Genomic DNA, 26,959 nt, shown 5'->3' with positions numbered 1-26,959 from the left:
GCCCCTATGTCCATACGGTCTCAGTGGCAAACCATGCACAATGGATGGCATTGAGTCTGCGCTCATACATGATTCACATTTTTTACGCAATTGATTTATCAAAACTGCAGCACTGCGCAATCGTGTGGATCTTCGTTGCAGTGAGTCTGTCCCGCATTTTATAAAGAGAAGCGTCGTATTGTGTTTACTGCTTACGACACATTACTCGGTACTCGCATTTATTTTGCCTGTGAATATCCTATTTTTAATTTGTTGGGTAGGGTACCTTCGTATGTAAGAAGGTTCTTGCATGAAACTGCGAACGCCGTGATCGATTCACATTTGCTCTTTAGTGACATTTTATATCGTGCTTTCCAAAAACATGTCATTTTTTTTCTCTTTTAATTGAAGAATTTTGATTTTCAGGCACGGGTGCTTGGAGCTTCTTTTTAATCAAAATAACACTAATATTATTTAGTTTCCTAGTCGTTAGTTTTAGAACGTGATTGCTGGCACCTTCAAAAGGCGTATGTGGCTGATTATTTTATACTTTCTTTAATGCCGCCTTGTTGACTCAGGTTGAGTGAGACGCGTGTATTATCATATGCGGATGACATTCCCATTTTCGTGTGAATGAAATAGCATAAGAGAGACAGTGAAACTTGTTAATGTTTTTGGCATATATGGTGTCAGCTCGATAAACTGGCTGTAATGTGTAGAGACCCTCTCCCCGTTCCCCAGTTCCCCATGACCTTCCCGCTGCCCGCAGCCGTCCTGTCTGGACGTTCCCCTATTTCCCGTGACCTTCCCGCCTCCCACCGCCGTCCTGTCGGGGAATAGGGAGTTTTCGTAGATCGTTTTTCGCCGTCCCGCAAGGCCCTCCGCAACCCGCTACGATAGCAGGAACTCCACAGTCAAGACGATCCGCGCGCTGGCGCAGTAGCAACTTCCTCGTTGCGGAACGCTTAGCGGAGGGAGCAACGCGGTCTACGAAAACTTCCTAATGTTCGGGGCCATCCCGGAGGGACGTGGCAAGTACCCCCTCACCCAGCGCTGACGTCGGATGGCCGGCTTGTGACAAGGTGCCCGATCGGACGGTTGGAGGGACAGAGCTAGGAAGGCCTTAAAAGGGGAGGCCGGACAAAGGAAGGCTCTCTCGGACGGCAACGCTCTCGAACGGAGGAGAGCAAGAAGCGTCCAGCGGTGACAAGAGACGAGGACGCTGACGCGGGATTCGACGGGACACGGACGCTGGCGCGGTGAGTGCGGGTGCAAAGTCGAGCCGCGGACTCAACCGACGAACCGGACTGCGAACCTGGATGATGACGTCCTCATGACAAGGTGCGGACAACTACCGCTAGGATTTGGAGCAGCGGCAGACGCAGCGCACTTCCCCCGGCCTCGCTGATGACCGTCCCCCAATCCCGAAACCTCCCAGGCAATAAGTGAGTAAATAAACCCTTTTGCCGAGAGCGAAGTATTCCTGTGTCCTGTTCATCCAGGGACAGGGTGTGTGGGAATCGGAGTTAGAAGCCCGCAAATGTCTTGGTCTCCGGCATGGGGAATGGGGCCCAGCCCCCAGGGTATTTAAAAAAAAAAACTGTGTAACAACACCCAAAACGCGCCACGGTGTCCCGTTGGAAAATAAGCGTGGTAGCGAGCCCTATTGGAAAAGACAGACGGTAGAGCTGCGCAACAAAGCTGAGAGATGGAAGAGCACGGACTTGTCGATGTTTACACGTGCCACGGTTTGCAATTTGTTTACTATCCGAAAATTCCGGTATGCACTTCAATGGTTGCACTGCTCGCGCGTTAACGTACAGAAAACGTACAGTTTTCGTCGTTTTAATTTGGGGATTGACCTCGGAACGACCAGCTGAACGAATCTTTTTTGGCGTGTCCGATTTCGTGACTTGTCATTAGCTCATTTATTTCTGAGTTAGGTTGCGAACGGATTAATTTTTGTGCGCAATCCGAATGTTGTTTTTCTCCGCACTATGTTTCATCTGCGCTCAGGCAGAGCTTTGCCTCAGTCTGTTGTTTCTCTCGCATGGGCTACAGCCGGGGGCTACTGGCGAGAATTCATTCAGGTGACACGTGATTTGACCACTCGTTTTTTTTTTCGAATATTAAAGTGAAGTGTCGTGGGAAAAAAAATGTAGAGGGATCTCGTCGATGTTGCGCTCATTGTTCCGTTATACAGGCTGCTGTATTATGTGCGCCCTGGTAAAAATATTTTTCACCGATTGAAAAGAATGGCAGTGCCTGCAAGTGTGAAATCGTTTTTTCTTTAAATTCCATACCGGAGTGTTACCGCTTAAGACATCGTTGGATGAGAAAGGTATGTTTGTAGCATAGGGGTAAATTATTTTTCTATGAGCCAGAGGCAGTAGAGCATATGTTTTTTAAGTGCTGAGATCGGGTATATCTATGGGACATTCTCCGACGTACATTGAATAAGAGGCTCTACTTTTGAACCCACACAGCATTCGGTACTTAGCCGTTGAAAATTGCAAGAATATACCGTTCTATTTTGTTTTATCTGTGGGGCTTCAAAGTATTTGAAAGTCGCGTATGGCCGTGACGCATGGAAAGTGCTTTTGCGAAATGATGCGGCAAACTATAGAGGTGTGGAAAGCTCAAAGCTGTGTGCCTTATTGTGAATCTGTGCTGGAAAGTGTGGCGCATTTGAGATTCTTTTAACCATGCCATGTTGCCTGCTGTACGGCCAACACGAGTCCTTTTTTAATTTTCCAGTGCTTTCCTTTTCGTTTGTCGAAAACCGGAGGCAAAAACAGAAAAAAAGCTTCGATGACTCCAAAGACAGTTCCAGCCTGCGGATCTCTAGGTGGAGGGGTCGAATCCATGCCTAGATGCACGCAATATGACGAAGGCCTATTGCAGAGAAGGCGCCGTGTCACCGAGCTTTTGGTTGCGCGTCAAAGGATCGCCAGGTGGTTGAAATCAATCCTCAGTCTTCCTCTGGGGCGTGCCAGATGCCCGTCGTTAGTTTCACTCGTAAAACCCCTAAATTGTACTCTTATACATTCTTATTTATTTGTTTTAATCTTTTTTTTTTTTTTTGATTAGTGCTTAACTTTGCATAATATGCACGCTACTAAGGCCAAGGGTTGTTTCTATTCAGAGTAAAAAAAAAACTACATTAGCAGAAAAAGCACACCAATAAAGCATGAACTACTTCTCTGCTTAGAGATTTTTCTTTATTGGAAATTGTAACCGGTCTCAGTGCTCATTAAGAACTTTATTTTCATCGATTGTGATGAGGAACCCAAAAAAAAAAAAAAAAAAAGCTACATTGACTTAAAACGAAAGAAACACACAAGAGGACGAAACAGACGACACGGCTCGGGAGTCTGGTCCACGCCGTGGACCAGACTCCCGACCGACCGCTGTGCTCGCCCCCGCAGCGGTCTCCCTGTGTTTCTTACGGCTCCCCTCATCCCCCTCCCCCCTTTCTCCATCGCCTCCCCAAGTCGAGCTCTGAGCGGCGAGCCGCCCCAGTAAATCTGTAGTTGCAAGTAACCGAAAGCCGTGTCGTCTGCTTCGTCCTCTTGTGTGTTTCTTTCGTTTTAACTCAATGTAGATTACCAACACGCTCAAGTCTATAATAAAAAAAAATCTGCAGCTGAACTGAACAGAGGTTGATTGGTGTTCTAAGTGCGCCATGATGCGGTGTATAGCCAGTGACATCTGAGGCAGTAGCACTGTAATCTACCCATTCTAAATTAGAAATACCAGAACATGTTCTATCTCACACTCTCCGGAAACTGAAGTCTTCACGTGCTCATTTGATCTTTTAATGAGCTAGTTTATGACTGATAATATTGTTAGCGTCTACCGTTACAAAAATCTACACTCGTTGTAGATATGACTACTATAATCTCTTACTTATGCAGACGGGGCGCTGCCTAAATGATCGACTTCGCGAGCACAAAAACAACGTGCAAAAACCGAACGGTGACTATCTTTACTTGCATTGCAGGACTTGGGGTTGTACCCAGGGTTGGGCAGAAATACTCCAAAATGTATTTGGAAATACAAATACTGGGATACATTAAAATAGTAGCTAAAATACTGATACTAAGATACATCTGTAAAAATGTATCGCGATACGTATCGGAAATACATTTTAAAAAGAGGCAAAAAGTATTTGGAAATACAAATACAGGAATACATTTTAGGGAGGGCAGAAATACAAATACAGAAATACTGATACTGAAATACATTTTCCAAATTTTTTCGAGACGCCAACTAAGATGAAGCTTGAAGATTCAAGTGGATGTTTTCGATCCCGACATTACTTTCCTGTAGGCTTGGCACTTTGCCTTGAAGGTAGTGGTTTCGGACCACAAGGAGTCTTCAATGGGCCCAAAAAAACGTTCCATCAAGGGCTGACCGCGGTCCCTTCCATGACATCCTGTCCGTCTGACGAGGGAATCCTGTCAACATTGATCACATGATGTCACGGTGGAATAAACTAGTATTCTTTTTCTGTAGGTGTGGCCTTGAACATGAAACCTTACCACGCTGCTGTATGAAAGGACAATACGTACTTTCGTTGTAGGTTACCTCGTTAAAGATCGCGCATGCAGTGTCATTTGGAATTTTTGAGAATAGTGGGCCACCTGAAGCATCTTAAAATACATGTCTTATCTTCTGTTACGGTTGAAAAAACGATACGGTAGCATCCCTGTTCTGGAGTTCATTACTACCGACCCTCCGCCACCGAAGCACGGATTGCAGTCCTCAAGTTTTGCCTAGCATTATCCAAACAGAGACCTCGTGGATTGCGAGCTGATATTGCCGGCACAGGTGAGAGCTGTCCGAGAAACAGCGGTCTCGAGACGAGTCGCGGGAGTACGTAGTCTGGGATGGCAGAGCGAGGCCACTTCTGGCCTCCTTCTGGGTTTCGGATCACCAGAGCAGCGTCACGTTCACGTCGGCTGATGACGTACCCTTGAGCCATGCAATGTTACGGGCGCAGTCGCAGATGCATTCGAATATGTGTTGAACTTCACAGCGTGAGTCGTCCTACTATTTTAAGCCGACCACCGCCAGGCTGGTGCTGCAACGGAATGTGACTCAGCTTTGCCGGCTGGGTGTACTCTGTACGCTAAGGCGAGAGAGATGGTTAGCAGCGGGCACTTGGATGCCAGCAAATAATGACTCAAGAAATCCCTACCTAAGGACGTGCGGCAGAAGATGCTCTGACTCCACTCCTGGCACGCCACCTGGTTCGAGCCCCCGACTACGCAACACTCCTCAGAAGAGAGAAGAGGACGCATAGAAAAATAGTCTGCAGAATCAAAAGGAACCTTGGTCAGCATAGTAACAATGCCCCAGCATCTCCTTGACTCTCGTGCCCTCAGAACTAAAAAAAAATGCGTTCGGACTAGTTCCTTTTTTTTTTTTTCGTGTGTGTGTGTGTGGGGGGGGGGGGGGGGGGGAGTATTTCTCAAGAAATGTAACGAAATACAATTCATCCTGATTGTATCGCGATACGAAGAAACATTCCAAATGTATTTCGACACAGAAATACAGATACTGGTGAAAAATATGTATCGCGATACAGAAATACAGATACAAAATGTATTTCTGAAATACTATCGCGATACATTTGTATCGCGATACTGCCCAACCCTGGTTGTACCCCACTGTTGGATGAATGCGTAAAAATTGGCAAATTCAAGTCACGCGAAATTGTAGAAGCCGAACGCATTGATTGTTTAGGAGACACGTGTGTTGCTTTGCCGCCAATCGCGTTATCGGACAGGGTTGGGCAGTATCGCGATACAAATGTATCGCGATAGTATTTCAGAAATACATTTCGTATCTGTATTACTGTATCGCGATACATTTTTTTCAGCAGTATCTGTATTCCTGTATCGAAATACATTTTGGAATGCTTCTTTGTATCGCGATACAATCAGGATGAAATGTATTTCGTTACATTTCTTGAGAAATACTCTCCCCCCCCCATCCCACCGAAAAAAAAAACAAGTCCGAACACATATTTTTTTCTTTGTTTTTACTTCTCAGGGCACCAGGGTTAAGGAGATGCTTGGGCATTGTTGCTATGCTGACCAAGATTCCTTCCGATTCTCCAAACTATTTTTCTATGCGTCCTCTTCTCAATTCTGAGAAGTGTTGCGTAGTGGGGGACTTGAACCAGGTGGCGGGCCAAGAGTGGAGTTAGAGCATCTTCCGCCGGAGGTCCTTAGCTAAGGATTTCTTGAGTCATTGTTTGCTGGCATCCAATCTCCGCTTATAAATGTATCTCTTGCCTTAGCGTACACACTACACCCGTGAGCGATTTGAAGGTGAACAGCCCTCTTCTTCTTGACGCTCCTGCAAGTTTTAGAACAAGCTTTATTCGAGAAGAGGGCAAGAACGCAAACTTTAGACCCCAAGCCACGTACCATTTGAGACGTTGAGAGTTAATATAGCTTTAGGGAGCCGTAAAACAGGCAAGAAACCAGGTAAGGTGTTCACCTTCATATTGCCGGCGGGTGTACACCACTGTTGCAGCACGAGCCTGACGGTGGTTGACTTGAAATAGTGGGATGACTCACGCAGTGAAGTTCAACACATATTCGAATGCGTCTGAGGCTGCGCCAGTAATATTGCACGGCTCAAGAGTACGTCATCAGCCGACATGAACGTGACCCGCTGCTCTGGGGATCCGAAACCCAGGAAGGAGGCCAGACCTCGCATTGCTGTGCCCACCCAGACTTCGTACACCTGCGACTCGTCTCGAGCGCGCTGTTTCTCGGAGAGCTCGCACCTGTGCCGGCAATATCAGGTCGCACTCCACGAGGTCTCTGTTTGGGTGATGCTAGGCGAAACTTGATAACTGCAATCCACATGTCGGTGGCGGAGGGTCTGCAGGAAGGACCTTCACAACAGGGATGCCATAGTATCTTTTTTTCAACCGTAACAGAAGGTGAGACACGTGTTCCAGGATGCTTAAGGTGGTTCACTATTCTCGAAAATTCTAAATGACACTGCCTGCACAATCTTCAACGAGGTAACCTACAACGAAAGTACCTAATGCACTTTCATACAGCAGCGTGGTAAAGTTTAATGTTCAAGGCCACACCTACAGATAAAGAATACCAGTTCATTCCACCGTGACGTCATGTGATCAATGTTGGCAGGGACGTCCTTATTGGACAGGGGCGTGGTGACTATTTGATAGGATTTAGAGTGACATGGAATTTATTTAGAGGTCGAAGTCTTTTCGCATCCCTCGTCAGACAGACAGGATATCAGGGAAGGGACCGCGGTCAGACCTTGATTGGAAAGTTTTTTTGAGCCCATTGAAGGCTCCTCGTCGTCCGAAACCACTACCTTCAAGGCAAAGTGCCAAGCCTACAGGGAAGTAATTTTGGGATAATAAACATCCACTTCAAACTTCAAGATTCATCTCAGTTGGCGTCTCTAACAAATGTGAAAAATGTACTGCAGTATCAGTATTTCTGTATTTGTATTTTAGCCCTCCCTCAAATGTATTCCTGTATTTGTATTTCCAAATACTTTTTGCCTCTATTTAAAATGTATTTTCGATACGTATCGCGATACATTTTTACAGATGTATTTTAGTATCAGTATTTAGGCTACTTTTTTAATGTATCCCAGTATTTGTATTTCCAAATACATTTTTGAGTATTTCTGCCCAGCCCTGTTATCGGAGAAGGAACTGTTTTTTTTTAGAACGATAGTGTTTTTTTCCCCCAATTATGCTCTGTGGTGCTTGTTTCTTTGCTTTTGTCGTTTTGTTTGTTGTCATTGTGACGATGGTTGAGACTACAAAAACCGGAATACGTATTCAATAAAGATCAGTTTAGAGATGTGCCTCGTTGTGTCCTGTTCTCCCTTTTGTCCTCGTCCTTGCTGCTCACAAGATTGCGTAAGATGGCAAACCAGCTCTCCCAAACAACCACTCTTCTCTCATTAAGAGTGAAACAAAATCCATAAAGACAATACAAAAAAGACATTAAAAATTCTTTTCAAAGAAGACTCTTCGTATTGTAAAAGTATTACAGCGTCAAAAAGCAAGCTAAAGCGCCAACCAAACCCCAATAAAGAAGATTTATAACCAACCAACCAAACAGACAAAAACAATTAAGTGTGTTCAACCCATGGTACCTGGTTCAATAATCTGGCTGTCAATTTGATTCCTAGAGATACAAGACGGAATTAGACGTTCTGAGAAATTCGCGAAAAAAAAAAAGCAGCTTCAGTGCGCGCAAGGAAAGAAAAGACAACGAACCACTACTATTCTTGGTTGTAGCGTAAACACTCTAATACACCAGGCCGTCTTAACGCTTCGCGTTCCGAACGCATCCGTTTCGATACGGTGTTTGTTTGGTCAAGACCGGGAGCGAGCTAGCGGCTTTTGCTGCCTTACAGAGAAGCACATACATTTGTTTTTCTTCCTTGAAATTCAAAGAAGTTTTGTAGTTTCGCGTAAATAGCGTGGAGGTTGCAGGGGGCCCGAAAAAGGGCAGCTTTTCCTGCCTGTTCGTGTGGCTTCATTCTTTACGAAACGCGTCATCTGCGGGGAAGGTGGATACAAAAGTTGCGTCTTTACGTGCCATTAAAACAGACGCGCTCGACTTTCCACTAGAACGTGGAGCTCCCAAGTGGCAGCGAATTATGCGGCCGATGGGGCTGCATCCACCGGTTACTCTGTAGTCTCCATGTGGTCTGATCACAATCTACAGAGTAAAAAACGGGACATGGAAGGATTGGAGGGGGGAAAAGGGGGGGGGGGGGGCGGAGTGGAACGGAAGTGGGTACCACGGCCAAAAGAAAAAGCAAGCCCTGCTACTATTCAGTACACTGTGCAAATGCATAAACTTTCGAAGAACTTCGTTTAGTTGGTGAACCAGCACCTTTCTTAATTTTTAAACAAATCAAAGCTTGCCAAATAAAGTAATATATAAAAGTGATCCGAACTGAACCTACTGATCAATGGTACCACAAAACGAGCTCTAAATTTACTTTGGGTAACATTTTTATCCTCAGTTTACTTTTTTTATAAAATGTAGTATGTGTTCTTTCAGATCTCTTCCACTCGCTTAGCACCCATCTTGCAACTTTGCACGCACTTTCCCACGACACCCGGACATGAGGCGTCGTTGATACACATTTACGGGGACGGGAGGAACGCACCTCTGAAGGGGGACTGTCCCTGCCAAAACTGCTCACCCTTTCTCTATATTCACTGGCAGCACTGCAGCGTTCACGAGTGTGTGCCGCACAACGACGCACTCGGGACGCCCATCCCTGACTTTCCTTTAATCAGCTTAGCCAATGGAAAAGAGAGAAGGCATCACTCCTCAATGGTGATGCAGTATCAAAGGCAGTGGGCTCGGCACACGCCGACTGGACAGCATGGCTAAACCGCCGATCCTTTTCTACCAGGTCATGTTCCTGCTGCTGTCCTGCACAGAATCCCGCACTCTTGGCAGTCATCCTGACGGTACAATCAAGAGCTCCGGAAGGAGCGAAGACAGCTTTATCTACGGCGCATCATCGCATCTGGATTGTCGACACGTGCCGAACTTGGGGGAGGTGCCTCTTGGAACAGCTTCAGCGGCAACGGCGCTGCAATCGCTGCCCATAAAGACCAAGCCTGACCGGACCAACGCCAGTGGGCTCGGCACACGCCGACTGGACAGCATGGCTAAACCGCCGATCCTTTTCTACCAGGTCATGTTCCTGCTGCTGTCCTGCACAGAATCCCGCACTCTTGGCAGTCATCCTGACGGTACAATCAAGAGCTCCGGAAGGAGCGAAGACAGCTTTATCTACGGCGCATCATCGCATCTGGATTGTCGACACGTGCCGAACTTGGGGGAGGTGCCTCTTGGAACAGCTTCAGCGGCAACGGCGCTGCAATCGCTGCCCATAAAGACCAAGCCTGACCGGACCAACGCCAGTGGGCTCGGCACACGCCGACTGGACAGCATGGCTAAACCGCCGATCCTTTTCTACCAGGTCAGTTGGGAAAATACGACATCGTTTAGAGGCAGTTATTTTGTAATTGTCTCGCCGAGCCCACGGTATTGTTTGTTTCTGGTGAAGAGATGTGTATGTGTGATTAGCCTCTTGGTTTGCGGTGACGTTGAGTCAAACCCAGGCCCAAAAACTGATCATGAGATTCTAATGGAAATTAATGCTAATATCCAAATACTGCTACAGCGCACTAATGGTTTAGAGGAAAAGTTGGAAAACTTGACCACGAGGGTGACGTCGAGTGAAGACCGTATGACGGCCCGGGCTGAGGAACTTCAAACGCATATTCAAGCCCTGGAGAACAAGATAGATGAACTGGAAAATAGAGAACGAAGGAACAACTTGGTGATACATGGTCTGACGGAGAGTCCGCAGGAAAGTTCGTCCTCGTTAAATACTACGGTAGTCAAGGAAATATTCGAAAAACATTTGGAGGTATCGATAACAAGTATAGAGCGGATCCACCGTCTCGGAAAGCACAAAGAAGGCTCACGACGCCCCGTCATACTTAGACTTATGGACTACCGGGAAAAAGAGCTGATACTTCAAAATGCTAAAAAATTAAAAGGCACAAATATATACATTGGTGAAGATTTTTCATACCGTGTTCGCTCAGTCAGGAGACTTCTTTGGAACAGCTCACGAGCCAACAGGGAAAGGAGGGAAAAGGTGTATTTGTCATATGATAAGCTGAAGATAAATGGTGAAGTGTACATATGGGATGACCAGAAAAATGACAAGGTGAAACAAGTACAAACTTCCAGCCAGCGCCTTACTCCCTGCGCATGACACAGAGAGGAAGAAAAAAAAGAACTCAGACTGGTATCCCTAAATGCACGAAGCTTAGTTAACAAAACTGACCAACTAGAAGCTTTAATTTATTGCTACGACCCGCATGTTTTTCTGATAACCGAAACCTGGCTTAATGATAATATTCTTGATAACGAAGTCGTACCGCCAAACTATAGGTTACTTCGCAGGGATAGGTGCGGCAGAGGTGGAGGAGTAGCTATAGCGATAAAAGACAACTTGGCGTTTCAATCCATGGAGCATGTTGGTGACAGTGAAAGTGTGTGGTGCAAGTTGGATTTCTTCGGAACTTGGATAACTGTTGGAACGGTATATAAAAAGCCAGGATCATCCTCTGAGGACTTAGATAAAATCCTGGATTACTTGATCGCAAACACTAATAGTCGAAGTAAGTTGATAATTGGAGGAGATTTTAACGCTCCGGACGTCATTTGGTCGGATGATGGTGTGGCTGTCCAGGGCACGAGGATGTCCGACTCGCTTCTACAATTGGCTTTCAGTCGCGGTCTACGTCAAGTTGTTACGGAACCTACGCGTGTTACTGACACTACATGTTCGCTACTCGATCTTTTGTTTGTTAGTAATCATTTCGATGGTTGTGAGGTTTCTGTTCACGACGGAATATCTGACCATAAGTTAGTATTTTTAAAATGTGATATTTCTGTTACTAAGTCTAAACACTATGAAAAGAAGATGTACTATGATTTTGGTAGGGCAAATGATGAATCCGTTATTGACTATCTTGAGCAGTGCCTCGATAACTTCAATCAGCGGACTGAGGTAAATGATATGTGGCTGAGCTTTAAGTGTATAGTGGGCCATTGTCTTGCTTATTTTATTCCAAAAAAGACAAAAAAGATAAAACGCCGAAACCCGTGGATAACACGGGAAATTCTGCACGTCAAACGGAAGCTGAAAAGGCTTCGGAAGCGTCGATCTGATTATGTAAATCAGCAGGCGAGGCAACTAAAAAGCTTAATAAAATTGGCTAAAGAAACATACCATACAAGGACGTTACCTGAATGTTTGCTATCTAACCCCGAAAAGTTCTGGCGTCACCTATCTCCTACAAAAAGTGGTATTAAACAGATATCTATTGACGGCAGCCTGGTGAGTGACAAGGCAATAATAGCAGTTAAGTTCAATCAGTTTTTCCAGTCTGTATTTACGAGAGAGTCACGTCAGAACATCATTATTCCTCCCGCAGATGACATGAGCAGTTTTATATCTGAGGAGGGTGTTGTTGCACTACTACTTTCACTCGATGAAAAAAAATCCCCGGGACCAGATGCTTTGCCGAATGCCTTCTTTAAAAGATATGTAGAATGGGTGGCCAAATACCTTGTACGAATATTTTCTATATCAATCAAGGATGCTGCATTACCGAATGACTGGCTAGTCGCTAGGGTTGTCCCTGTAAAGAAATCTGGCAGAAGTGACTCAATTGATAATTATCGTCCTATCTCCATGACTTGCACGGCCTGTAAATTACTAGAACATATCATAACCAAACAACTCGTTTCTTTCTTAGAAATGCATAATGTTCTAAACCCCAACCAACATGGTTTCCGCAGTGGCCTGTCAACGGTAACCCAGTTGATTGAATTTTACCATGAATTAGCCACTTACGTTAACAACCGTACGCAGGTTGATGCAGTTTTCATCGACCTGTCGAAGGCATTCGACCGGGTACCTCACCGCAGACTGATTAAGACATTAATAGATCTCGGAGTTCCCTTTTCTTTGACTAAGTGGATCAATGCATATCTTTCAAACCGTCAACAATTTGTGGATATAAATGGTACTTACTCAGGGCTGTTAGATGTTCATTCTGGGGTGCCCCAAGGTTCTGTCTTAGGGCCCCTACTTTTTTTAACTTACGTTAACAGTTTGTTCCCATCCAATGAAGATGTCCCAATTAAGCTAAGAATGTTTGCCGACGACTGCGTCATTTACAGTCCCGTTGTTGAAATACAAGACCAGATAAAAGTGAGTAAAGCACTGGCGAACATTGCGTCTTGGTGTCGTGAAAATAACATGAAGATTAATATTAGCAAAACTCAGTACATGCACATAACAACAAAAAGAACTGTCTTAAACTTTAGCTATGAGGTTGCTGGCGTAGTATTGACTGAAGTGGACAGTTACAAATATTTAGGAGTGATTTTGTCTTCTGACCTCGGGTGGAAAAGGCATGTGGAGTATGTTAAAAAGCGGGCAACTAACAAATTGTGGTACCTGAAGAGAACGCTGGGTAAAACTCCCCCTTCCGTTAAAATTCTTGCGTATAAGACAATTATTAGACCTGTCTTAGAATACGCGTCTGCAGTGTGGAGCCCATGGCAGAGCTCTCTGGTCAGAGAACTCGAAGATATTCAGTCGCTAGCTGTGCGTATAGTTTTTTCAGATTTCAGACGAACTACGTCTGTGACCGAACTTAAAAGGAGAGCCAATATAAGCCCTCTGTCAAACAGAAGAGAGAGCCAACGGTTGAAGCTGTTCTTTCAGATTTTCAAGAACTGTATAAAAATTGATGGCTCCGTTTACTTAAAACCAAAAAGTTTTTACTCGGAACGCTTGCATCACTCAAAGACCGTAGCCCCTATTAAAGCTCGAATAAATAGCTATAAACAATCTTTTTTTGTGCATACAATTGATTTGTGGAACAGCCTTCCCGGGGATGTTGTCGATATTGATTCACTCTGTTCTTTCGAAAAAGCCGTAGATAATATTTTTCAGTGCTAAGATTGCTTTTATTGCTCTTATGAAATTATTTTACTGTCTTTATTTTTTATTACTGCTGTTACATTTACTGCTATACTGTTATTGTTATTACTAGTATTACATTTGGTTACTGTATTGTTTCTCTTCTTTCGAATATGTCGTAGATATTAATTTTCGGTGCTAAGATTGCTCTTTGTTTAGAACTGTTGTGTTTATAATGTGCATGTGTGACACTGTATCACCCCACTCCTGCCTTGGCCCTATATTGGGCTGGCAGTATTGATAAATAAAAAAAATAAAAAGTGACGCACAGCCTTAGTACCACGAGACTTCCAAGACCATAGTGGCAAGATGGCCACCGCCTACCTCATAATGTGATGAAATTAAAGGTGGGCCAGTGACCTTTTTTTCTACGATACTTAGAGCAGTAGTAAGCACTCGGAACCTCTGGGGGAGGCCCTATAGTAGTTGAGGCTTTCATGAATGCGTATAATTAACAGCCCTGTAACAACGCCGGATCGTTGCAAAGTTCAAAGAAAAGTCCTGCGCACAAAGCATGATTGTTTGGCCGGGTTTCCAGGATGCAGTAAGCATTTCTGCGATTTCACTGAAAATACTTCGATCGATAAGTAATCCTCAATCTTGAGCATTGCAAAACCTATAACAAGCTCAATCGTCGTAAGCAACTCTCTTATGGCTATGATGACTTATATTGAGGGTAAGTAAAAAAGTGGCAGCAACATTTACCTCAAAGTCAAAATGCATGAAATGCAGTTTTTAGGAGCGATTGTTTCAATTGTTAATCAATTAAACGGTCGTTATTTCGAGGTACCTGAATTGGTGTGTTACCTGACCAGTGAGAGGGCGAGTGGAAGAACGGCAAGTGGGGATTTAAAAGAAGGAAGGTACTGTAGGAGGGAGTAAAGAATAGGCAGAGGGACGGGAATGGTGGGAGAGGAAGGAAGAAGAAAGAGTGGAAGGGAGGCAGATGGCAACGGGTAAAGGGCTGCAGAAGTGTGAGGAGACGGCGTTGCAGCGTTGGGAAAAGAGGAGACGGAAGGGAGGAGAGAGTAATGGGCAGAAGGAGCTGGTAGCATGAAGTACATATACCCGCTAAATTCAGCGGCGAAACTGAATTGGTGTGTCATATGACCAAGAAGGGGGAATGGAAGGGCTCCATAGAAGAAAGGGGGAGGCATAGGAAGATCGCCTAGAGAGAGAGGGAGGGAGAGGGGGATGGGCCCTAGGATCACCTAGGATTATAAATGAGGTGCTGCTAGGACGGGGAAGGGATGGGAAAAGAAAGGGAGAGGGAAGGGATTGGGGAATCGATGTGTCACATGACATACATTGAGCCGCTTAATTTCGCTAGGAAACTGAATTGATGTGCAGGTCACGTGACGTCTGGTCCCTTGATGTCGATTTCACCCGCCAAATGTAGCGAGGAAATTGAATTGGCGTAGAGGTCACGTGCCGTCTATTTCACCGAGTTGTATAGGACACGTGACGTGACATAATGCGGCAATTTACAGCTAAATTTAGCCGTAAATGCACGGACGGAGGGAAGGACAAAAACTTAGGAATAAGGGTTACGTTTAAAAGCATTTCATGCTGTAATAAAAGCAGGTATTGTGATCCCGTGATATCATCGAAAGAGACGTTACATAATCCTATTTTAAAAATGCCATCAGTTTGGTGTAAGATTTGTAGAACAGCAATATTGATAAATTCCTGTACCTGCTATTAAAATAGTTCTATAATTCTATGAAACTGTGGCAGGCAGACTCAAGTCTTCGGTTGAATGTCACCGTGAAAAAAACTTTCGGCTTTTAACTGCCATCTCGTCCGACCTGCTACAGATTCGTGAAGGTAATACCTTGAATTTGTACGATTTCCAAAAAACTGTGCCGTTTGAGTCATTGTATAAATAAAACCGTAAATCGGCAACAGTATAAACTCAAGAAAAATGCAGAAAAGTTCATTTCCTCTTGTGTGCTCCTGCGTCTCGGGGGATAATGTTTCGAAAATAAAATTGGTTCTCTCACCAGTTGTTTAAGTATTTATAAGTCTTCTCCGCGGTCCTGCCCGAATCCAGTAGAGTGAAGTCCCCCACCCACCTCCCCAGAAAGAAAAAGTAAATAAAGAAGTCCATATATAACGCTTTGAACCGTGACCGGGGCACAGTCATTCAAGACGCCTATACACACTTTCAATTTTAACTCCACAGAAGTGGAAAACGAAGACCCAACCGAGAAAGAAAACGGGGGAAAAGTGAAGGACGTGAGTATCTTAGGTGTTGTGGGTTCCTCAGAACGCTCCGACGTATAGATTCCCGGACGGAAACCCGATTTCTCTCGGTGACCGGGCGCCGCAGCCCCTCTCGGTTTCCCCTTCAATTCCGGTGGCCTTCTTTTGTGGCAGCCCGCGCGGGGAAGGGGCACCGCTCGGGGTCAGCCCCAAGTTCGATCCGCCCCGCGAGGGATGGTCTTCTCGCGTTGCCCATTTCGCCCACGCACAATTGAAACTGCCACAAGGGGCTGCCTTTGCGGTCGGAGGTGATGGAGCGACGCGCCAGTCTCGCGGTTATTGATAGAGACGTTTTTTTTTTCTTTTTTTCGACGAAAACTGACGGCAAAAGTATCTGTTCAAAATATTTGAGAGAGAGTTTAGGTTTTTCGGGTGGCATGCTTTTCCGGGTTGAAATATGATGATAATATTCCGGATAAACTACAAAATTAAAAAGAAAATATATTAAAAATATAAATATATATATATTATATATCGGGTGTCTCAAAGAGCTGCCAGGCTCTTTTAATGAGCCGCAAAATTCGGTTCCTTAACCTATCACGCTACGATTTTGTGCAGCGTTGCCCACAGGTGGTGGATATTTTTTTATATAAAGTTTGCAAAGAGTGAACTTACTTGAGGAAAAAGTAAAGAAAGAAAAAGGATTTAACTCCTATGGGAACTCAGCGAAGCCACCGGTCATCCGGTGGCTTCGCTATATAGGGTGGCCAAATGTTTGAAGACCAGTGGCTTCGCCTCTTTTCCATAGCAGTTAAGCCTTTCTTTTTTTATTAATTTCTTCCTCAGGTAAGTTCCCTCCTTGCAAATATTATAGAAAAATGCACCACCTGTGCGCAACGCTGCACGAAATCGTAGCGCGATAGTTTAAGAAACCGAATTCTGCGGTCTATTTAAAGAATCTGGCCGCTACATGAAACACCCTGTATTATATTAAGAAACAAACTGGTCACGCTGGAGACCAACTGTGATTGATGAAATATAGCGGACCTAAATTTCAAAATGGGGATAATCTATTTTTTTTTTTTGTGTGGTAACTAGATTTAGAAAGCGACATCCTCTTGAACTCTCAAAAATTCCTACACCTGTACAGCACCAGAATGCACTCGTAACAATAACAATTTGTCCCTTTTTAATCGGCTTAGCGATGTGCGAGCCTTATTGCCTCCGAGTGGTCTCAGCGTCAAAAAGGCGACCACCCTTTTGTCTCTCGATTTGCATTACGATTGGAGCGGGGAGACAGAAAAGGAAAAGACAAACAAGGGTTGGATACCTCAGCGTAACGTGTTATCTTTAAGGACAGATCAAACTGGAACCCGAATTTAGACGGAATATAAACGAGCCATGAAAATTAGAAGAATTGTGTCCGCTAGTGTTCCGCCAGCCGACTTGAACAACATGACGGCATTATCGTGGACCGAATTCTTTACGTTGTGCCATGGATGAAATTTAGACAACCTCAGTAAAAAGCCTTCAATACATTTCATAGAAGTGCCCTCAGGATCTCTCAAGGACTGCCATATGCACACAAAAAAATACATCTCCAGGCTCAGGCTGGCGACTGGCCCGTAAACAAAACAACGACGGGCTCAGAAAAGAAGACATTGTCATGTTATCGGTGTGAGATGTTCAAGGACGCCATTCTGTCAGGCCATCATTCCCCCTTTGTAGGGCTATAAAATTCTTCGTCGATCTCATTGGTTGCTTAAAAAGCTTTCTTACACTTTTACTTCTGAACCAGCAGGATGGCTAGCCATGTTCTTCCGACTCTGGCTCGCTGTATACCTGTCTTTTCTGTCGCCTGAGCCCGCTTCCCAGGAACTACTAAGCGAAGTGTAAAGATTCCGCTTTTCAAAAAATCAAATATAATAGTAATAATAATCCTTATTTCTATCGACTATGCTGAATGACCATTGCTTACTCCCTCACAACATTTCTACAGATATTTCTGTTCTTAGGTCGTGTTGCGGATCTTGTGGCACATGACATTTCTGATGACCCCAAAATTGTCTGGGAAATTTACCTTACACACCTTTCCCTTCTTCTTGTCTGCATCCGTGATTGTATTGACGCGTTTGGTGCTGTTGCTTATCAAAATTTACTGCTGGAATATCAGTTGAAGGGTTTTTAGAGCTCCTTGACAAGTACCTGAGGTCGACCTTTGCGGGTTGGGTGGTTACTGTCTACTTGCAACGTCAAGGACTTTGCATTGGATCTTGCATCGCCCCTGTTCTTAGCGACTTGTTCTTAGCAAGCATCGATCGCATCATTCTAGAACACCTTGAGGGTACCAAGGTTGCAAGGGTTTTCCGCTATGTAGACGATTTTTTAGTCCTGTTGCAAACTGACGTCTTCTCCTTTCATTCATTGATGGCTCATATTTTAGACATCTTTTCTAACTGTCTTTCGCCTCCTGTATTAACTCATGAAGTACCTGGAGCCGGATTAACATTAACAATGTGCCCGGACCATGTATGCTGGACTTACGAACCTCGGGCCGGAGAGCATCTTCTTCCTTTTGAATCCGCGCATTCAAAAATGGTAATACGTTCAATCGCGAAGACCTGCGGCTACAAACATGCTTTGCGAAGGTCTTGCTTTCACAGAGTTCAACCTAGCTTCGATAAACGAATTGAACGCCTCACTGTCGCTGGGTTCCCCTCACACGTGGTGACAGCTGTTGCTGAGTCACTGCTCAAAGAATCCAAAACTTGGCCCGAGGCGAGCGATATCCCTTCCAGCAGTAGAAAAGGACGAGAAAAAAGGAAGAAAATTCGCCGTCATCCGTATATGCATGGCGTGGCACTTAACCTCAAACGTATTTCAGGCAGATGTGATGTGGACGTGTTGTTCACCGCTCCTGAAAAGCTTTCATGATTGTGCGGAGCCGTTAACCCCTCTGATAGGGAGGCGAGAACCTGCACTAAGAAGCATCGCCATCGTTACGTCACCTGCGCTGAGGGAGTTGTGTATTTTCTCCCTCTGTCTTGGGGCAGGCGTTATGTTGGCCAGACAGGTCACTGTCTCAATGACAGGCTAAAGGAACATGCTTACAACGTCTCTGCGGCGGTTTCCGGTCACCTTGACATAAATTGCCGTGACTGCAGATGAGAGCCTCAGTTCCAACAGTGCGAGGTCGTTAAACGTCGCTGGGACCAGCTGACACGTGAAATTCTGGAGACTCTAGAAATAGAAGGAATGGGTGTCATGTCTGTCAGCAGTCCTTTTGTTGCCTTATCAAGGAAGGAGATTACTTTTCTGGCCACTTGATAGCTTGGTTTTAACACGTGACCTTTGTTTGATCTTTTAGATGTGATACTTCGTTTTAGAGCGCAGCTCTTAGGGGCCCGTTTCCGGCTTGAGCGGCGTCGGCGTCGGCGTTGGCGTCGGCGTCGGCGTCGTCGTCGGCGTCGGCGTAACCGCGCGGTGCATCATGGGAAATGTCCCATAATGCACCGCGCGAGCCCCCCACCGGGGTCACGTGACCTCGTGGGGGACACGTGACCCCCCGAGGTCACGTGACCCCCGGTGCATCGTGGGAAATGTCCCATAATGCACCGCGCGAGCCCCCCACCGGGGTCACGTGACCTCGGGGGGGGGGGGGCATGTGACCCCCCCGAGGTCACGTGACCCCCCGAAGTCACGTGACTCCCCTGAGGTCACGTGACCCCCGCCGATGTCGCGTGACCCCCAATGACGTCATCGTCACTGATGTCACCGACATCCACATCGTCATCGTAATCATCACTGATGACGTCATCATCACTGATGACGTCACCGGCATCCACATCGTCATCGTCATCATCACTGATGACGTCACCGGCATTCGCATCGTCATCGTCATCATCACTGATGACGTTACCGACATCCGCATCGTCATCGTCATCATCACTGATGACGTCATCAGTGACGTCACTGATGTCATCACCGGCATCCACATCGTCATCGTCATCGTCACTGATGACGTCACCGGCATCCGCATCGTCATCGTCATCATCACTGATGACGTTACCGACATCCGCATCGTCATCATCACTGATGACGTCATCAGCGACGTCACTGATGGCGTCACCGACATTCGCATCGTCATCGTCATCATCACTGGTGAAGTCATCAGTGACGTCACTAATGACGTCATCGGTACCCGCATCGTCATCGTCACTGATGACGTCATCAGTGACGTCAGTGATGACATCATCGGCATTGGGGTCACGTGATCCCCTTTGGTTAGTTTAACCCCCCCCCCCCCCAGTGCCCTTCCCTCCTCCTCCTCAAGAGCTGCGCTCTAATTCGGCGTTACAGGGAGTTGTAAGCAGCTTTCACTTTTTCGTGCTTTTGTTTTGGGTGTTTTTTAGGCTGATTTTCTTCTTCTTGTTCTCAATTGTGCGCATATATTGCACCATTGGGTCCAATAAAAATTTAGTTGCATGTCAGCGCTCTGTTTGTGTCCTTCTTTACCCTGTCCGTCGTTTTTTGCGCTGTTTTAACCTTTTTCGTTAAATGTTTCTTGCGTTTAAATTTAAGGCGGTACAGGTCGTAAGCCTCTCTTTTGGCTTAATAAACTTTTAGCTGCGTTCGGGTCTTTGTGCTTGCCCGTCTTTTCCCCCTTTCTACAGGGTTACTATGGCGTCATTTAATGCATGGGATGATACGATTTCCTGAACTTCGGCTGACCTCAAAGGCACAAAATACGATTTTTTTATCCGCACTTTGACACATTGTTTGAACTTTTTAATAAGGAATTTCCGATAGTTTTTGCAGGTTTTTGGACGTCAATGAAGGTTGTGTGCCAACACACTTCAGAAGAAAAAATGTTGTATCTGCTTGAAATTGGCGAAGAGAGAACACAGCCAAGAAACTTCAGACTTCTCAGTTGTAAACCGTTTACACGCGCGCGACATCTCTTGTGATATCATAATCTTAAAAATAAAAAAAGGAGATAATTTTAAACAAATATATGTCTGTGATGAGAAAGCCTCCAACAGCGAAGACGTGCATAAACACCTCGAAGCGAACAGAAGCCTTTTTTATGTAGTGTTCATACCTCCGGAGCAGAGTAGTCCCACCTTTCTGCCATGTGTACTTTTTTCTTCTAATTTTGTCGTTAGCTAAAAAGAACACCAATCTTTTGGTCGTTTATTTCTTATCGTTTACTTTATTTTATCATGAGAACTGTTTTTTCCACTTCTGCGCCTCGCACCGCTAGATCAAAACGAAACATCCTGTCACATTCTATGAGCGCCCACAGGATCAGAGACCGCCAAACTTAGAGAACGGCGTGGGTGCGTTTAACCGGGCTCTTCTTTTTATTCACCGCCCGCCTTTCTCCGCGCCTTGAAGTCAGTCCTTTATTCTAGCAAACTTTTCAGTATTTATTTTTGTGTTAAAGTTTAACAGAAAGAGGTTCAGTGTGCGTTGAGACTGTGCAAGGTGCTGCATATTTATTCGCCTCTTCAAACCGTGGTAAAGCCTGCAATTTTGTGAAATTCATGTTTTTCTTCTTTTTTTTTTTTACGGGTGGCTTTTTCTTCTGAAGCGCGGACTACTAAGCAGCTCTTTGTAGAACTACAACAAAGATGTGTTCGCGTGTAGTATGTTCTAGCGCAGTATGAAGGGAGAGCTATCCCACGAGATCGAAAGCAGACATGATATGAATGCTGGGCCACTTGGTTAAAGCGAAAAAGACATCGGCACTTCTGCTTTAGTTAAAGCGTCCTATTGATGAATGCCGTATTTTTCCAACTAAGCAGGCACCACATATGAACACATTCCATTGAGATTAAATTCTAGCGATGGCGTTTCAGTTCTAAAACAGTCTAGCGATCTTTTTCCGCGTTATAACAGCGTTGCACTCTTAATGTTACACGCTGCGAGTAATGTAACACTATTTATATCTGGTTACTTTGTTTGAAACAAATTGATGAGCGCGTAACGCTTTCAATACAGGGAAGAGTGACTTGTTCTTAGTGAATTTTATAGCAAGCAACGAGCCACGGTATTCAGTTTAATTTATATAACAACTTTGTGTTCACCCCAACTCGTGTTGTATTTGTGTCACATTCAGGAAGCTCCAAAACAGTAAACGACATTGGCATTCAAAACCTTTGTTTTAAAAATCACAAATAGCATACGCCATGCTACCTGAAATTGCGAGTTTCATTATTCATAATTTTGTCATGATCACAATCCCAATCTGCAAACAAATATTCGTCGCATCAACAAATTTCTTTTAAAGTGATTGTTTTATTGAAGCTTTCTCGGATGTGCTGTGCACTGCAAACCTGTATATATATATATATATATATATATATATATATATATATATATATATATATATATATATATATATATATATATATATAACTGAGAAGAAAAAACCCTTAGTGAAAACAGCAACAACGGACGATTTAATCTTCAACGTTTCGGCCGGAGTCCGGCCTTCGTCTTCCTGACGGAGGCCGGACTCCCGCCGAAACGTCGAAGATTAAATCGTCCGTTGTTGCTGTTTTCACTAAGGGTTTTTTCTTCTCAGTTATATACCCACGCCTTCGGCCTCCCGCCACCATGCCCGTTGTATATATATATATTGTAGCAGCTCCAAAGAGCACAGCTTTTTGAGCAAGACTGCAATCTGTGAGCCACGGTGAGAGTTAGCTGCTGTATGTACATAAATTAGGCAAGTGCGCCTTTATCAAAATATAACATTAACAACGCCGGTTATTTTTATCCTAAGACGTGAAGTGTAGTCCGTTACTCATATTAGCTTCGCGTTGCGAAGAAAACGTAGGTGATGATACAGAAAAGAAGCCTTACAACACTGGGCATGCTGCTCCGAGACTCCGAGGGAGAGAAGGGGACAAGAGCTCGCGGTGACGTCAGAACGCCGAGCTCTGGTTGGAATGATTAGTGGATAGACCTAAAGCTAGCTACTTCTATAGTTTATCCCCACTCCACTGCGAAAGCCGAACGCCGGTCTTCTGCTTTTAAACGCGTTCTACTACCGCGGTGGAGATAAAAAAAAAAAGGTAGCTTTAGGTCTACCCTCAAATCATTCCAACCAGAGCTTGGCGTTCTGACGTCACCGCGCGCTCTCGTCTCCTTCTCTCCCTCAGTTTCTCGGCGAATAGTCATCTGGAGTCCACTGCATTAAAAGCCACAGTATGAGATCGAGCTTGAAAACAAGCTTTTGAAAGTTGTAAGCAACCAGAAACTTTTGCATTAACGGCGTTTAGATCGATGTGACTGTCCTGATAAAGAACGCCGCTGTTTTAAAACATTTTGCGTTCTTAGAAATAATTTAACGAGAAACGATGCAGCCAGACCGCGCTAACAGGTACCTTGCTGACTCACGTTGTGGCTCGAGCATTCTTGTTAATAGATCCCTCGTTGAATTCCCCAAGCGTCTCGGACCGCACTCGAGGAATCATGGGAATGGTGTTCCTTCAGTTCACTAGTGATCGGTAATGTCGACCAATTCGATGCCTACACACTTTTGAGTGTAATCCAAAGTCACACTGAACAAGCGTCAGGTAGAGTCCCAAATAAGTCTCCTATCACTTTTAAAATATCTCGTCATAATATCGTTTTTTTAATATATATTTATATATATAATGTGCATTCCATGCACTTTTCAACCTGGTTGAGGTGTAGAAATATTATAGAATATTATTATTCTCGTGCAGCTTCAAAGAACTTCATATTACATTAGAAACGCAATAATATGCTATTAAAAGCCCCGCTGATTCCGAGCTCAATCCTGGTTTTAGTTGTGAATTGTCGGATCGTTAAGCACTTTCTGCTAAAACAACAATCATAGGAATGATAATATCGTAAAATCTGCATCTCAGCCGGGTTGAATAGTGAATTGCGTGCAAACAATCAAACGTGCTAACATTGACGAGAAGTTTTAAAAGTTAAATGGCAGGTCTTTGAAGCTCTCCACGACGCTTGTTCAGGGTGACTCTGGATTACACTCAAGAGTCTCTAAGCGCCATATTGGTCAAAATTCCTTATCACTAGTGAAGTTCCTCGAGTGCCGGCCGGGACGCTTGGGGGATTTAGCAAGTGCTCTATTAATACTGCGAGGAATTTTTAACTCAAGAACTTTTTAACTCAAGTTTCAGTAAACTAAATTCACCGCGATATGATGGCGCCTTTGCGGGAGTTTATGTGCGCAGGCCACCTTGTTTGTTCAGTTAGACGCCGCAACTTGTGCCTTTCTTTTGAAAGTTAAACCGGGGTCATACTGCGTATATATTTTACAAAAGACAGCCTGAAAACAGATTCAAACGCGAGTCACCGCGATATCTGTCCTTCGAATGCCGCATGGCAATGAGTTCAAGGAGAAAACTTGGCACACAGCGTTCGAACCACGGATATTGCGGTGACTTGTGTTTGCATAATGTATCAGCAGTGTGACCCCAAATTCAGGTGCTGCCATGCAATACATTTATTGAAATGTAATAATATTTTAAATTTTAGACAATGAATACGCAATTTGTGGGGCTATAAAAACGCAGCTTGCTACACTCAGACAATAGACCAATCTCCCCAAGCGTTCGGTGCTTGGGGAGATCGGAGACCATAACTTTAGTTCACAGGGGACAGGCGGCTATGCACGACACGACTCGTGCCGTCTCATGATATGCACGAACAAAGCTCCAGCGAGGTCATTCCACGTTATAAAAGACCAAAGTTCCCTGCATGCATTGCGGCTGAGGTGGCGTAGCCAAACTGGCTGGTGAGATCGGACTACTGATATGTCATAATGCAGTTATAACGAGCGGGCACATTTCATGTATGTCGCAGATGGTCCCTTCGCTCAAAACTATTGCTTTCATAGTTGCTTTAGTCACAAAATCAATCCATCAAATCAATGAATAGCTTTAAAAAGCGCGGCATTTCTTTATTCGAACAAGTAACCCCTCGTGCTTTTCCTGCTTTTCTCTCCCAATTAAAATTTCACATTTGAAAGGAGCTAATATGCAAAATTTATCAGTTCTGAGGCAGCTTCCTACGTAGTAAAATTTTATATTCGTTATATGCACTCTCAAAACAAGCTATGAAAATCGACAATCTCCTGTTTGCCCTTACAAAAAAATGAACTGACTTTCAATTGAAATTGTAAAGGCCTCACTCAATAGACCTCATTCAGTCTCAATTGAAACTTAATTGACTTTTTCTATTGAGTCGCTATTGATCCGTCCCAGACTATTGGTCACTGAGTTTTAATTGTATTTTTAGCAATTGCATTTCAATTGAATTTTGGCAATAGTGTTTCAATATAACTTTTGCTATTGAGTTTTAATAAAAATATTGCAATTGACTTTCAATTGAATTATTGCAACGTGCTTCAATAGAATTTATTGCAACTGCATTTAAAAAAAAATGCTCTTCACAATTCTTTAAAGCATGCAACATGAAGGAAACAGAGCACATAGAGGAAACGAACACAAACATCGTAACTAAGCACTCACAACCCACTAATCGTACTCCCTTGACTACCCCACCGCCTTATATACCCTACATAAGAAAGGTATTCATTTGGCCGGTGACCACCTCAGCATCTACTAAGGTTCCCAGTTTCCTATTTCCTCCTTGAAAGTCTCATAGATGAGAAACAGTGTTTCGACGTCATTGGACTCTATCCCTTAATAGAAAAACATTGGTACAAGCAATAATCGTTCGGTGCACACGGGTGCAGTAATCCACAAACGACCAAACTCGATTGCATTCCTAATGAGTAAATTATATAGAATCGATATTGAGTTTCTTATGACGAAACTCAATTGCCTTCCTAATGAGTAAATTCAATTGAATCGATATTGAGTTCTTAATGACCAAACTCAATTGCATTCCTAATGAGTAAATTCAATAGGATCGATATTGAGTTTCTCATGACGAAACTCAATTGACTTCCTAATGAGTAAATTCAATTGAATCGATATTGAGCTCTTAATGACCAAGCTCAATGGCATTCCTAATGAGTAAATTCAATAGAATCGATATTAACTTTCTTATGATAAAACTCTATGGCATCCCTAATGAGTAAAATCATTAGAATTGCTATTGAGTTTCTAATGATCAAGCTCAATTGCATTCTTAGTGAGTAAAGTCAATAGAATCGATATTGAGTTTCTTATGATCTGTCTCAATTGCATTCATAATGAGTAAATTCAATAGAATGAAAATTGAGTTTCTAATGATCAAACTCATTAGACATTGAGTTTATAATGAGTTTCAATTGACTCTATAGGAACACAGTAGAAAGTCAATTGAAACTCATTGATCATTTTTGTAAGGGTGAGCTGTTGCACGGCGTACCGAGGACTTTGCTTCCTAAGACATGGAAGCTGGCTCAGGCTCCACGGCAAAGAACGACGAAGGCGAGTTCATGAACGTAGATAACTCCGTTATATGTTGAAGTCTGTATCATTTTACAAATATTTCTTTAAAACCGCTTTCCTGCTAGTAATGCAAATGTGTCTTTATTCCGCGCTTCTCCCTCTTTCGTTGTCTCTCCCTTGCCGTTCATGTTGGACAAATTTTCCTTTTTGTATTGCCATTCATTTGTGTTACGGAGCGTACGGCTGTTGTTATTGTTTTTGTTTCTATTGAACCTGCCCTTTTTGTACAATATTTATTTACCTTTCTATGTTCCTTTTTACCAGTGGTGCTAGTTTTATTTGGGCCAAAACTTTTGTCGAGTCCCAGCATTGTATTTTCTCTCAGCCTCCTCCATCTCAATACCTACGATGTTCAATGTCATTCAATTCAATATTGACTTTTATTTCATCGCATAACCTCGGGTCCGCACTCCAATTTATCAATCGATTTGTGCCCGGAAGCAGTCTTTAAGATTGGCACCACGAATCACAACGCAACGAAGTTCAAAAGAAAACAAATTGAATAAAAAAGACGTCATGAGAGGGGTACAAAAACGCTCTGGTGCCCCCTCGCCCTCTTGCCTGTCCCTTTTATTTCTAATTTTTATGAGTAACACTGCACACATAATTTTAGGTGTAGGGAAATTACACTTTTTGTTCTTGTACTGTGTCTGTGTGTAACAACTCTATGATTATTCACGATTATGGGTGTA

The 26,959-nt window shown here is 44.0% G+C and overlaps 1 protein-coding gene across 1 annotated transcript; it reads left to right on the top strand.

Moving 5' to 3' along the window:
• Positions 1 to 9,372: 9,372 nt before the first annotated feature.
• On the top strand, positions 9,373 to 11,421 carry LOC120846869. The gene has a single exon (XM_040503979.2). The coding sequence runs from the start codon at positions 9,400 to 9,402 to the stop codon at positions 10,810 to 10,812; it is 1,413 nt and encodes a 470-aa protein (XP_040359913.1). The 5' UTR covers positions 9,373 to 9,399; the 3' UTR covers positions 10,813 to 11,421.
• The last annotated feature ends 15,538 nt before the right edge of the window (positions 11,422 to 26,959 follow it).

This window comes from Ixodes scapularis, unplaced genomic scaffold, assembly GCF_016920785.2.
Source record: "Ixodes scapularis isolate PalLabHiFi unplaced genomic scaffold, ASM1692078v2 PGA_scaffold0__279_contigs__length_252992795, whole genome shotgun sequence".
Lineage (NCBI taxonomy): Eukaryota > Metazoa > Arthropoda > Arachnida > Ixodida > Ixodidae > Ixodes > Ixodes scapularis.
Note: the sequence above shows the minus strand (reverse complement) of the source record. Positions and strands in the feature narration are given on the sequence as shown.

What these genes read in the sequence shown, in the direction of transcription:
- LOC120846869 (XM_040503979.2), top strand. Translation starts at nt 9,400, where the DNA reads ATGGCTAAACCGCCGATCCTTTTCTACCAGGTCATGTTCCTGCTGCTG.